Genomic DNA, 14,446 nt, shown 5'->3' with positions numbered 1-14,446 from the left:
AAGCAGAGCTTATCCCCCGGGGAGGTAATGTGACAAGCAGGCCGATTCTGCAAAATACATTTTTCTACTCGTCGTCTGTAATCTGTCAATTAGGACACCACAGACTAAACTATAAGTGCTAACTTTTCAGTGTTGGATACTCTATGGCAGTTCCGACTCAACTATAATATCTCATTATAGTTGACTTTAGTTAACTGTAATAATTTCAAAAATAGAACTTCATACAATTTCTATACTAATTTGCGATACCTGGCCAATTTTTCTGCATCTGAAACACATTTTTTTTATCTGTCGCGTTATCGGCGAATCAGAGACGATTATTACAAACAATTGGTTGCTAGGTAATTCGATGTTGATACAACGCAACGGTGAACGACGCTATTAACATTAATTTTAACTTGAATGATGATATTTCCGTCCATTGATGATGAAGATGATGACTCGTAGAAAAAGTATTGTATACAATAGTGATATAATTAAGCTTTTCACTCTCGTACCGTACTATTAGGCCACTCAGCAAGCTTCGTGGCCTAAACATGGTACTCGACTGAAAAGCTGTGTATTATATCACGATTCTATAAAATACTATTATTTCATATATATATATATATATATATATATATTTTTTTTTTTTTTTTAATAATTATGTGTAATAATCGTGAAAGTTTAAATCGACATTTATTTCATGTTTATTGCACAGAGAAAATTCAACTCAAAATACGGATTTAATGCTATAAGGCGTTCTCTAGCAATCAACATTCTGGCAAATCAGAGAAATCGTAGGAGTGCAATATTAAGTGACATTATAGGTCCTTTAACTTTTTTGTAACAAAATTCCCTCTTCCTGTGTCTATGTTTACTATAAGAGATGAGTCTATTGTGAGAGCAAATGAATGTAGTGTATGATAGTGTACATTATTAGATGTGTATATATTTGTTGAATTAATACATTATTTACTGAGTAACTGTACAATAATGTACGCGGATAAATACATTGGTTATAAATTTATAATAAAAAACTAATTATGATAACTGACCTTGGTATTTTCTATAGGAGCCTGCCCTTAATCCCCCAGCTTTATTTGGGGTTGGGCCATCTTGTGCGTTTGCGTCAGGCCGGTCTGTCCTGGGTTGTCAACAACGGGATATTTTTTTATAGGATAGGAGGCAAATCAGGTGGGATTGCAGACTGGTCGCCTGATGGTAAGCGATCACTGCGCCCATGGACACCCGAAACACCAGTAGTGTTGGAGGTGCGTTGCCGGCCTTTAAGATGGGTGTACGCTCTTTTGTTGAAGGTTTGAAGGTCGTATCGGTCCAGAAATACCGCAGGCGACAATTCATTCCACAGTTTAGCTGGAAGAAACCTAAAAACCCGCAATATTACATATACATTATATGTAATATTGCGGGTTTTTAGGTTTCTTTCGACAGTGTACCATTAAGTTGAAGGTCGTCTGCCTCTGCCTCTCGATCGCTGATTTTACGGAGTAGCTAATCGGTTCGCCTCATGACTTGTTTGTACCATCCTAGCCGTACCTCCTCCACCTTCTAAAATTACACTGAGAGAAATTTGCATTGTGAATTTAACAAGTTCGACTTGTTGCGGTTTATCCATTTGAATCAGCCAAACGTATGTTTAAAACAATATGTGTCAGGTTGTTTTTATAAAATCGACTTGTTGATTCAAATATATTGCCGATTCAAATGACAAGTAGCCTGTTGTTTGAACCAAAGAGCACGTAGGCGCTATTTTAACCAAAAAACTTGTTGAACGAACATGAAAACTGGTTGTATTTTCTCTCAGTGTAAAAATAAACTGTAAATAGATTAAATATTTTAGAATCGGCCCCGGTGTAATGTGACATGGCAGTCTTGCATTATTTATACGAGCGTTTGAATTAAATAAAGCAGCGGAGGTAACCGCGACAGGGATTGTCCTGGCATATTGGATACATAATTTACCTTACTATTGTTTGCTCCGTTATGTGAGATTTTGTCTTAAGCTGTTGTTTTCTTGCTTACATATTAAAACGTAAATAAGAGGAGCATTTAATAAAGTAAGGTAATACTGGTTTTAGGTCTTTTAGGACATGGTTAAGCGCTTCATATACTAGAATTCTTACACTCCCGGCGAAGTTCGCGCCATCCATCGCCACCCGCGATGAATAATGTCTAAATCTTTGATTTTTTTTTGGCAACTTCAATAATGATACGCCTTGTCCGCCTTGTAAAGTTCTACAATGGTATTTTATTGAAATCCGCATTCACAAGAACCTAGAAGAAGACATCCATGACGTTGATGTCTTGTTCTCTCATGATTTCTTATCTACTTGTCAGTTTTGCGCCACAGTACCACTGTAGTAATGCCAATGTACTCCGAATCCGAATGGTACCTTTGTTATAATAGATACATAAATAATAAATACATATTGTAGGACATGCTTACACAGATTGACTGAGCCCCACGGTAAGCTCAAGAAGGCTTTGCAGGTATTCAGACAACGATATAATATACAAATACTGATATCTGTGCGCATCACACAAATAAATGCCCGGCCTTACCGGGATTCGAACCCGGGACCGCGGCGTAGCAGGCAGGGTCACTACGTGCTAGGCCAGACCGGACGTCAACCCGAATGGCACCTAGTACAACCCGCACAAATGACGACCGGTCTGGCTCAGTTGGCAGTGGGTAGTAAGGGCATTTGTTTGTGTGATGAGCACAGATATTTGTTCCTGAGTCATGGATGTTTTCTATGTATATAAGTATGTATTTATCTATTTAAGTATGTATATCGTCGCTTAGCACCCATAGTACAAGCTTTGCTTAGTTTGGGGCTAAGTTGATCTGTGTAAGGTGTCTCCAATATTTATTTATAAATCGAAGATCTAAGAACTCAAAAACTCAAGACTCTCTTCTGCTCTTTCCAGATTACATGGACTCCTTATGCAAGGACCATTTCCTGCAACGTCAGTATCGCAAGCTGGACGGCGGCGTGCTGTGGTCGCGGAACGAGCGCAACCTGGACTGCACGGTCACGTTCCAGACGCACAGCATCCTGCAGCGGTTCATCCTGCACTTCGACCTGCTGCAGCTGGACTGCAACGACCACCTGTACGTGTACGACGGCGCGCACGACACGGCGCCGCCTAAGGTTACTCACTTGTTGTATCTTATAACGCTTTAAGTGCTCGCGTTTTGTACACATTATAGGCCAGTAGGTTGCACTGCTTGCTCTTCTGTGACCATGGCGCGACCTGGCCGAAACGTCGGAAAAAAAAGGTAAAATAGTGTTATTTTCAGTACAGATGGTGCTTTTTCATCGCACTAGTGCGAAAAGTGAGTATTTTTCTTGTTGGAAAAACGTTGTACGATACAATTGCGAAAAGGAAATTCGTAACTCGTGTCGATTTAAAACACGACCGAAGGGAGGGTTTTAATGTATCGCCACTCTTTTCGAACTTTCTTTTTTCGCACTTGTATCGTAATGTATTAGGTTGCATTGGCCCTTCGGTCGTGTTTTAATTTATCGCCACTCTCTTCGAACTTTTTTTTTCGCACTTGTATTGGGATAATTTCGAAAGTCACATAAAAATCACTATTATATCTATCATATCAAGATTCCCCTTTCGAAATTACCAGAGCATTTCTGTACTTCGAAATTACCCCAATGCATCCTATTACTCGCTTTCGACATCTTAGTGACTTCAAATGTAGTATATTTTGTGGAGGAACTGCCTCCAGCGTGAGTAGAGCAAGCTGGATGGCGGCGTGCTGTGGTCGCGGAACGAGCGCAACCTGGACTGCACGGTCACGTTCCAAACGCACAGCATCCTGCAGCGGTTCATCCTGCACTTCGACCTGCTGCAGCTGGACTGCAACGACCACCTGTACGTGTACGACGGCGCGCACGACACGGCGCCGCCTAAGGTTACTCACACATTGTATCTTATACCACTAAGAGCTCGCATTTTGTACACATATATTGGACAGGTTCCATTGGCTGATCTTCCGTGACCAATGACCGTGAAAAAAGGTAAAATAATGATATTTACTCGCTTTCGAACTCTTAGTAACTTTAAATATTACTAGCTTTTGCCCGCGGCTTCACCTTTGACGTTCAAGTCTTTGGAAGAACTTAAGACCCCCATTTCACTCCCTTAGTAAGTGACTCTTCTACACCTTGTAAGGAACCTACGTGCCTTTGGAATCTCTAGGACCAGCGGTTTCGGCTGCGCGTTGATGTATCAGTTAGTCAGTTTCTTCTTTTATATAAATTGATCAGGATATCGCCGTCAACCGATACGTCTGGTAGGACATCATCATCGTCATCTTTTATATAATTAGATAGCATTATATTTTGGAGCAAATCCCTCCAGCGTGAGTACCACAAGCTGGACGGCGGTGGTCGCCTAAGGTTCCTCACTTGTTGTATCTTACGGCCCGGCCACGACATTGGTCTAAGCGCGACAGCGGTGAGCGGCAGCCATACGTGCGAATGAAAAGTCCCATCGCTGTGTCTCGCTCTAATGTATGGTCGCAGCTCACCGCTGTCGCGCTTAGACCAATGTAGCTGAGCCGTTATACCACTAAGTGCTCGCGTTTTGTACTCATATATTGGCCAGGTTGCATCAATGGTAATCTTCTGTGACCACGTGACCGTGAAAAAAGGTAAAATAATGATATTTACTCGCTTTCGATCTCTTAGTGACTTTTTAAAATATTACTTATAAAGCTATTTGTATTTGCTATTTTATACCACGTAATTTTTTACACTCAGCTTTTTTGGCAAAAACCCAGATTGGTTTTCATGGGCAAGATTTTTAGACTGTCATACGAGTATTATGAATATCAACAAATAAATCCCAAAAAAAAATTAATGCTACTGTCTATTAATTAGGCACCTACACCTTGAACCTGTGGCATTCATTGTCGCAACTTTACCTACAATAAATTTCTAAAGTTACCACAAACGGTAAAGTTGTCATGTTTGACGGAATATTGTAAATTTAATTTCTTTCTGACCAACTAAATTATAAATGTAGAAATTATGGAATTGGAAGGAGTACAGCCTGCATAGATGACATCAAAAATTTTGCGTCGTTGAAACGAAGTTGCATTTTGGCTTTTTTTTTTAAAAAAAATGTACAATGTACATGTATAAAATACACTCTTTGGTTAAGCTTACTACGATAAAATCTTATCTTAAGGAAACGACTAATATCCCGGATTTGTAAGTTCACATTTTTGACACAATTGAAGTGAACATACTTCAAAACAATTGTGTCAAAATCGATGTGGCTAAGACGTATCGTCTGCCAAATCTAACGATTAATTTCGAATTGGTTGAATCGATTAGGAACAAATATACGATTTCTATCAACTTACTGAAATGTCATTTGAATAGAAATGACAGACTCTGCCACAGCACTTGTTTAAAAATAAAAGTTAATGATAAATTACATAATAAATAAATCCTGCGTGATAAATTAATACCGTACAATACTCACTATCGAAGATCCGCAAAAATGTAACATGTGTAGGATTATGTTTAAAGTAAGCGAAATATTGGTTTTTAAGTACTTGTTTTGTGGACGCTGTCATGTGTTAAAAAGAGGTTCTTACAGCTCTGGGACAATAAAGATTGGTATAAGAAACGGAATCAATAGATGAATGCTCCTTCATTTCACAGCCAGGAAGCTGAGCTTTTGATAGAGTGCATTCAATAGTTCCGCGGATGCAGTACCCGTTCACTGCACAAACACAGAGGAAGAATTCCATTAAGAGGGGAATGGACGCGCGATCGCTTCTCCATACAAATGTAGGTATCCCTAATTTTCAGAAAATGTTTATCTGTCCAAGCAGCAATGTACGCCGTCCAACTTAATTTGACATGACATAAACGCCATGTTGTAATGACGATTAGGTAGGTACGCTAATTGATGTAGAAGTAACACGTTTACATTGCGTGCTGAATTATTATGATTGTATTGAAAAAAAAATCTCATTGATGAAAAACTCAAAACAAAAACCATGTTAACTACATGGCTCCTTAAGCCTAAAAATAATTAAAAATATTCATGGAACAGATAGATATACACGCTGCATAGGCCCTTACAGTTGACCACAGATATGTTAGGGACCAGACTACGAGTAGTTGCGGTTCTCTTTGGGTTCAAAAGATGAAAGACTAGGAATAAGTAATCGAGTCTCGGAAGCGATCGGAAGTGTTCGGAGATAATCGGAAGTAGCCGCGTAATTTTCGACAACTTGGAACCCCGCCAAATTAGGGCGCGAAGAGATCGCAGGTGTAATGAGGGAGTATTAATGGGTGACCAATATAATTTAACGACTGTGTATATCTGGGAAATCCATCTTTTTGGTAGAATAAGGCATATTTAATATATGGGTAGATAACTTTTTTATAGTTTACAAGACAATATTATCTTTCCGATGATTTCTAGTAGAGTAGGGTCTTGTTCTTAATTCTGAAAATTCTGCAGATCATAAGCAATTTTCTTTGAGACTACCTCCAATTAAAACAGCAGTTAAGTAGGCTTAGAAAGCATAGGAGATCTGTGACAGTGTGATAGAACATTCGTTCTTTTCTAACAATCTGCATTATAATTAAAATTGTCAGTAATTCTAAAAAAATATTCAATGCTGCAAAGTGCAAATCTTGATCGTATTGGTGAATTTTTCCATGTTCAAATTACTGTAGGTACTATTTCAGTTTACAAGTAGTGTAGAATAGAATCTTGCATATCACATTACAAGCATGGATGGAGTGGAACATAGAGGTATACATGTGACACCCTGTAAGGGTACAGCAATATTAAGAGGGCAACAAGTAGGTAATTAGATTAACTTAGGATTAATATTATAATTATTTTACACATTTATATTTACTAGGATTTATCTGATGAACATATAGTGTTTCATCTATGCGCGTAGTAGGTATTTACTTCCAAAAAGATGTGTTTTCAGTACCGGAGAAAAAGTCTTCGCCGATTTTAAGAAAATGCCTATTTGTGTCCGTACGAAAACCTATTGGTCTGTAGCTCGAAGTTTAGACTCCGGCATTTTTTTTAACCCCCGACGCAAAAACGACGGGGTGTTATAAGTTTGATGTGTCTGTCTGTCTGTCTGTCCGTCTGTCTGTATGTCTGTTGTCTGTTTGTCTGTCTGTCTGTGTGTGTGTCTGTCTGTGGCGTCGTAGCTCCTGAACGGATGAACCTATTTAGATTTAGTTTTTTCTGTCTGAAAGCTGAGTTAGTCGGGAGTGTTCTTAGCTATGTTTCATGAAAATCTGTCTACTATGTCACGGTCGGGGGTTTTTTAAATTATAAATTGGCCTACTCTTTGCCACAGACTAGCCAAAGGCAAGGACGTGACCTACGATGGAGTGAGCTCGCCCAGAAGATTCCTGTTCACCCTTGATTTCACCCACGTTCTAAATTTCATGATTTCAAAGAAACGTCCCATAATAAACCTAAGAATTATAAAGTATCCGATTTTGTCAAAAGAGATGTTGGGAGACCATTGCTTTACTTCAAAGACTGCGCCAAGAGGGACATGGCAGGAAAACTGGGAGAAGCTTGCGGAGAAGCGGACGGAGTGGCGAAGGTGCGTTGGAGGGTCGCAAGTTCGTCGATGAGACCTGGTTTGCGGCACTTGCTGACAAAAGGGAAAGAAGACACCATAGCGAAACGTCGCAATCGGTTGCAAGCTTCCCTTGTCAGCTATGTGGCAAAATATGTCGCTCTCGCATAGGTCTCTTTAGTCATCAAAAGCGATGTCTCTCGGACATTGCATCATAAATCGTCTGAAATAGACGCTAAGGCCAGTATTATATATAGTATATCAAAACAAAAATAAACCTCTCCAGTATTTTCTCGTTTAAAAGCTCAGCGATTTTCCAAGAAACATTTTCAATCTTAAAACAATCTCCTGGCTCCATCAATAACTCGAGAAATCTCGTGCCTTTAATTAAAAAAGTAAGGATAGTTTATGGACAGCAACTTTTTAATTTGCCGAGATGACCGGCGGTTTACTACGGTATTAAGTTGTCAAGGCGCGTAATTGTTACTATACTCAAAGACATCTATAACACCGTATAGACGGATCCAGTCTAAGAAAAAAACTTACCTAGAAAGCCCTAGAGGTAAAGGTACGGTGGAAAAGATGGCGTTACACCTTTGAGGAACGCTTGGCTAGATGGCGCTAATAATATTTTGACATTTTAACACATATCAAGCTAACAATATGGGACAAATTGTCAAAACTGAGGTTCATAAGTTTTAAGCCTGTGTCGAGAAATGGCAGTCTATGCACTGTAATTACACATTTTACTTTGACAGTAACTCCCTTTAATACTTGATCTTGTTGGCTATACTTACTGGCAAGTTGGCGGTTAAAGTTTGAAGACGAAGTTATGGAGAATGTCCAAGGTGCTTGAGTTAACAAGGTGCTTGAGTTTCAAGATAATGTTAAGCCTTAAAAATCTTATTTATGGTACGTGTGGTATGCTATTTATGGCTATTTGTATGTGGGTAGTTTTTGCACATTATAATTTTTCTTAAGTACCGACATGTAGGTAGCACGCAAAGCTCTTTATGCAGAAGGTAGATTCTGGATGGAGCAAAAAGCTAGGGAAACTAGGCAAAAGACAACTCCAAATTATAACGGGGGTGTTCACAGGCCATTACGGGGTCAAAGGAATTCTGACCAAGATGGGACACGCCGACAACACTGATTGTCGCATGTGTGGCGAAGAGGAAGAGACAGTCAGACATCTAATGTGTGAATGTCACGCCCTCGCCAGACAAAGAATTTTGGAGAAAAAAAAACTTTGGAGCAGGTTACCTGGCATCAAAGGACTTCAGAGAGCTACCCATGAGGCTCATAATCCGATACGTGGAGATGATCGAGAAGCTCCTGAATAGCTGAAGGATCTTAAGATCGTAGGGGGTAATTGCACAAAAGATCCCGATGGGTCGAAGTGTATCCGTAAGGGCCCCCGCAGATTTAAGATAAGATAAGATAAGACATGTAGGTAAGGTACAGCAGGGCCAATCTCGACGGAAGGCAAATGTAACTGGTTCATTTTTTCCATGTTTTACAATGTTTCCATTATTAAATAGAGTGTCCACCGGTTATATAAGGTCCTAATTTATTAGTTGCAGAACTTGCAGATATTTTAACACATGATACTTTACATTAAAATAATTAACTTTAAATATAAATTAAGAAATCTTTTCATGTAACTTTTTTGATTTCATTTTCCTAACAAAAAAATTAATTATAATTTCGTCTAAAAAAAATCATCATGTGCATTATCACATGTCACAATAACACTGTCTGTCATGTCAACAATAATTGTTTGTTGTAAATGTCGTAAAGGTTCGGCGGGAAAACTGCACATGTCATTGAAGTGGCCAGTTACAGTTAAGTGGTACGTAAAAGTATCCTATTTCACTCTCCATCCCTTCAATGAGTTTCATTTAAAAATCACATAAACAGGGTGTTTTTACGTAGCTTTGTTTTGCCGTTTTCGAAACAAACATCGTACAGCTATACACTTTCCCGGTTTAATATACTCCAGTATGACCGAGTACTATCACTGTAAAAATATCTTCTAAGTAAATGTAGTTAGGTGGTTTGTTCAAATGTATCCATTTAGAACTCATCATAGTGTAATAATGGATCTAGTAGGAACATCATAGTGTAATAATGGATCTGTTACTATTGCCCCCAGTCGAAATTTGTCCCGCTGTACCTTACTCCACATTTGATTTTGACATCCTTTCTACATCCGATATCTGATTAGATAATGTGAAAAAAAAAAGGCTCTTAGATATTAATTGGAACAAAACTAGTGCATATGCCAGAAATAATATTAAGCGAACAAAGTCTAGAAAAATGCGATGAAGCCGACTGTATTTCATTATACAAAACTTGCCCCCAGACTTAAAACCTAGGGTGCCATCTGGTCAAACAAAACTTCAAAATCTCAAACAGCAATAAGAGCTTTACCTCCACCCAAAACTTGTCTTTGTTAATTCAATAAACAGCCGGCAGGTGTCGCTTTACTTTAGAAATCAACAACTAAATAAAACTTTCCAATTTCAAATTCAAATTTGGAATCCGGACAAAGGTGCCTTTGATGTTTTTACGGTTATATTTGAATAATGGAAGGGATTTCTTTCATACCCAAATGTGCGGTAGATGCCGAGTCCAGGGTTCGGATTGGGTAGAATCTTGATAGTCTTTATAGATACCAGTGGCCTATTTTACAACAGTGACAATTCTCGTCCGATAGTCACACTTCGCCGTGCATTTGTTGATCAACAAGGAAATATTGACGCTGAGCAACAATGTTACTTATCAACTAAGAAATAGGCACCAGATTATCGGTGTCAAGTGTCAATGTCATTGTGATGATGTAGCCCACAGTATATACCAAGATTGATCCCGATCCCGGTAACGCCGTGTCTTGCGTGGGCGACGGTCGCCGTCGCGTCTCATACTTCCATATCGATAAGGTTTGATTTCGTATGCGTCGCATTGCCGTCGCGCGACCATCGCGCGACCGTCGCCCACGCAAGCCACGGCGTAATTCTAGTGAAACTAACCATCATTGAAAACTCTAAGACCCAGTTGCATCAACTACAGTTAACATATGTACACATCAACGTCACGCAACAGAAATCCATGGAAGTACTTATACAATAGTATATTCAGCAGCCATACTCAACGTGTGCTCCGCGGATCTCTGGGGCTCCGCAAAGCCTCTCTGGGGGCTCCGTGTGAATTTTGGTTACCTAATATGCAACTTCGACTCTCTTCCATAAAACCAAATTCCTTTTGTACCTTTTTGGTACGGAACCTTAAAAACAGTTTCAGGTAATACCTCAAATTAGAATCTAATGATTAGATTTTACTAATAGGAATACTTATTAAAATAAAGATTGCAACATTTTTTTTTATTTAAGGGTTCCGTCAGATATTTTGCTTTCTAAAAGGGTTCCATGGGAAACTAAGTTTGAGAACCGCTGGTATATTGTGTAATATAAATAGGGCGGAAAGTGAAGGATTACGAACGAGAGGCTGTTTGAAGCCCGAGTCCGAACTTCAGCCGCCCGTGATATTCACAATGTTTTTCATCACACTTTTTAGTAGTAGGTAGTACATGCATAGTAGTAAAACACTATTGCACAAAACAAATTACATACAGAGAATATTATAAGTGTACAAAGGCGAACTTATCCCTTTAAGGGTTCTCTTCCAGCTAACCTTTAACCTAAAGTCTAAAATCTAGACAATAACTTTTTATTTCATTGTTTATACGTTTTAATCTACTAGTATTGGACCATCCAATATTAATTTACCGTTATATTTACGATGAAATAAATTCAGAACTGAGATCAGTAGATATTTTGGATATAACGAAGAAGCATATTTATACAACATAAATTTCTTTTATCGTTTCTTAGAACAGTATTTCGAGGGTCTATTTACATACCTATTTATAAACGAGCGGGTCCTTATTGAAGAAATATTGTCAAATACGATCGAGATAATAACGAGCAATGTTGAAGGCGATTTTGAAAGATACGCCGGTAGTAGGTTTTTTAAGAATGTTCCGCGCCTTGGGTTACTAAGATATTTTCTGTAGGCAAGCGCATTGTAGTCTAAATCGTTATAATCAATATTATCATACCATCAAATTCAGTAAAACATTTACTTATAAGTAGAATCAAAGGCTTATCTTAATTATATTTTAAAAATATGCATTTGGAATATGATTTAAACTATCTATTAGTAAATAGCACTAGCTTTATCGTCCTAGCGTTATCTTGGCATTTGCCACGGCTCCCCCTAGGGTCCGCTGTGACAACTAATCCCAAGATTTGGCGTAGGCACTAGTTTTACGAAAGCGACTGCCATATGACCTTCCAACCTAAAGGACAACTAGGCCTTATTGGAATTAGTGCAGTTTGCTCACGATGTTTTCCTTTACCGAGCGACTGGCAAATATCAAATGACATTTCGCACATAAGTTCCGAAAAACTCATTGGTACGAGCCGAGGTTTGAACCCGCGACCACCGGATTGAAAGTCGCACGCTCTTACCGCTAGGCCACCAGCGCTTTTAGTAAATAGGGAACTATGACGACAAATAACACCCTCGTACTGCACCGCGTGATTAAAAAATATGAAATTGCCTTTGTCTGAGTATTATTATTCCTATAGAGCTGTAACATAAAAGATTGTAAGGCCTTTCGAGGGCTTGGGCGTAGCGCTCTTATTAGTTTAGATACAATAGAGTTGGTAGCTGTGTATTACTTTTTATTGGTATTACTTTCTCAATTTTATATTTTTTTAATAAGCCAACTGGCCTTTGATAGTTTTGAGATAGAGATAGTTAAGGTAGGTAACTTGAATTAATATTATAGGAATTCTAATCCAATCTTTTCTCTATATTTCGAATTTAATGTTAAGTCAGTATGATAAGTATTAGACATCAACTCCAACTTATAAGAAGATCTATTCAACACTAATGTAAGTTAAAACCACTCAAAAAAATCTGTCGATAGGTCATTTCGAAATGTTACATCGATTTTTGTACGAAAGCTAAAAATATGTTTTTCCCCTCACTAGCTCGGAAACACGTGTTTTGTCCTTTAATACCAGCGGGTAAAAACGCATTTTATCCACAAGTGGATAAAGTAATTTGACCTTGAATATAGTAATTTTTTTCTGCTTTAAAATTGATAAAAGCGAGTGAATCTAGTGATGACGATGATTTACCACCTGTGGAACTACTGGAAGCAGTGATAAACGCGTTTTTTGCGTTGTACTTTCCTCGCTACAGTGACACCTTCTCGTGAGTTTTCAATTCCACACTCGGCGTTAAAATACAACTTTGCAACCTTGTATAACAAATAACTATTTTTTTAATGATCGCACTCAACGTTTCTGATTTTTATTACTTAAAAAAAAAAAAAAAAAACATACGCACCCAACTCGCTCCCGCTCACGTTCAATAAGTGTGAGCGAAGAACTTAACTCGAAGTCGAAGAACGAACTATCGTACCAGGACATTTTACTTGCAAACTACGTGAACCAACTCGCGAACGACGCGAGAGCAATTAAAACATGTGACTTAAACAATATTTCACGAAACTTCCTCCAGTTTCGTCCAGTTCAGTCAGATTAAACCATTGAAACTGTTTTACAGTTGGTTTGAGTTGGAGATAAAGGAATAGTTACGATTTAACCGAAAATATACCTGTTGGGGAGGAGGGTGAGTTGAAACAGGGGTAAGTTGAAACAACGTTAATTTTGAGGTATTTAAAAGTATTTTAAGGCAAATATGCATGTTGAGGAACAAGCGGACGGAGAGACTATCTACAAATTTCTTACATTGTTTCATCGTGCTAATCTTCTTAGTCTCATCTAATTATTATTTGAGATATTTGTTAATTTTATTATATAAGGTATCCTTAAAGTGTACACGGATGGTGGGACGGACGTTTTTGATAGTATTATTTATTACTAGCTTTTGCCCGCGGCTTCGCTCGCGTTCAATTCGAAAATTGCGTAAAGATCCATACAAACTTCCACATATTTGAGGAAAGTAGGGCGGTTAGACAGAGACAAAAAGAAGCCTATGTCACACTCCATCCTTTCAACTATCTCCACTAAAAGATCACGCCAATTCGTCCTCCGTTTTGCCGTGATAGACGGGCAAACAAACAGACACACACACTTTCCCATTTACATTAACTATCGATCTTCCTTTCCAATGTTTCAGTCTGTATATCAATATTGACACTCGAATTCAGTCTGTATATCAATATTGACAATTCGAAGTTCGAATGGACTTGACATGTATATAGTTAAATTTATCATTTTCATATGAGTTTCTATGTCAGGAGTCAGGACTAGTCAGGAGTAAACAAAAACACTAACCTTACTTAATTATCCTTGCCTTCCTCCATCCATACTAATAATTATAAATGGGAAAGCGTGTGTGTCTGTCTTTTTGTCCGTCTTTCACGGCAAAACGGGGCGACAAATTGACGTGATTTAAGTGGAGATAGTTGAAGGGATGGAAAATGACTTTAAGCTACTTTTTGTCTCTTTCTGACTCCCCACATCCCTAAAATGAGGGGGTAGAAGTTTGTATGCAGCATTTCGCTATTTTAGAATTCACCGCGATCGAATCCGCGGGAAAAGCTAGTAAATATATAAACAACTCACAGCAAACTCTTTGACGCAAACATTCACCTACTTAAGTATGCAGTGCCCTGTGGTCGCTCCCGATACAAATGCCAACAACTTGACATAAAGGCATAGTTACCTGTGTGTGGTAAAGTTGCGAACTATCAACAAGTAACTTTGCGTGGCAATGTTGGATGGCAAGTTTAATGCGAAC

The 14,446-nt window shown here is 38.5% G+C and overlaps 1 protein-coding gene across 1 annotated transcript in view; it reads left to right on the top strand.

The window, feature by feature from the left end:
* The window catches only part of LOC125227613, a 147,067-nt gene that overhangs the window by 99,767 nt on the left and 32,854 nt on the right, over positions 1-14,446 (top strand). Inside the window, exon 2 of the mRNA XM_048131961.1 lies at positions 2,935-3,158. Coding sequence (XP_047987918.1) covers positions 2,935-3,158 — 224 coding nt within the window. The remainder of the gene's footprint in view (positions 1-2,934; positions 3,159-14,446) is intronic.

Source organism: Leguminivora glycinivorella, chromosome 6 (assembly GCF_023078275.1).
Source record: "Leguminivora glycinivorella isolate SPB_JAAS2020 chromosome 6, LegGlyc_1.1, whole genome shotgun sequence".
In the NCBI taxonomy this organism is placed as follows: Eukaryota; Metazoa; Arthropoda; class Insecta; order Lepidoptera; family Tortricidae; genus Leguminivora; species Leguminivora glycinivorella.
Note: the sequence above shows the minus strand (reverse complement) of the source record. Positions and strands in the feature narration are given on the sequence as shown.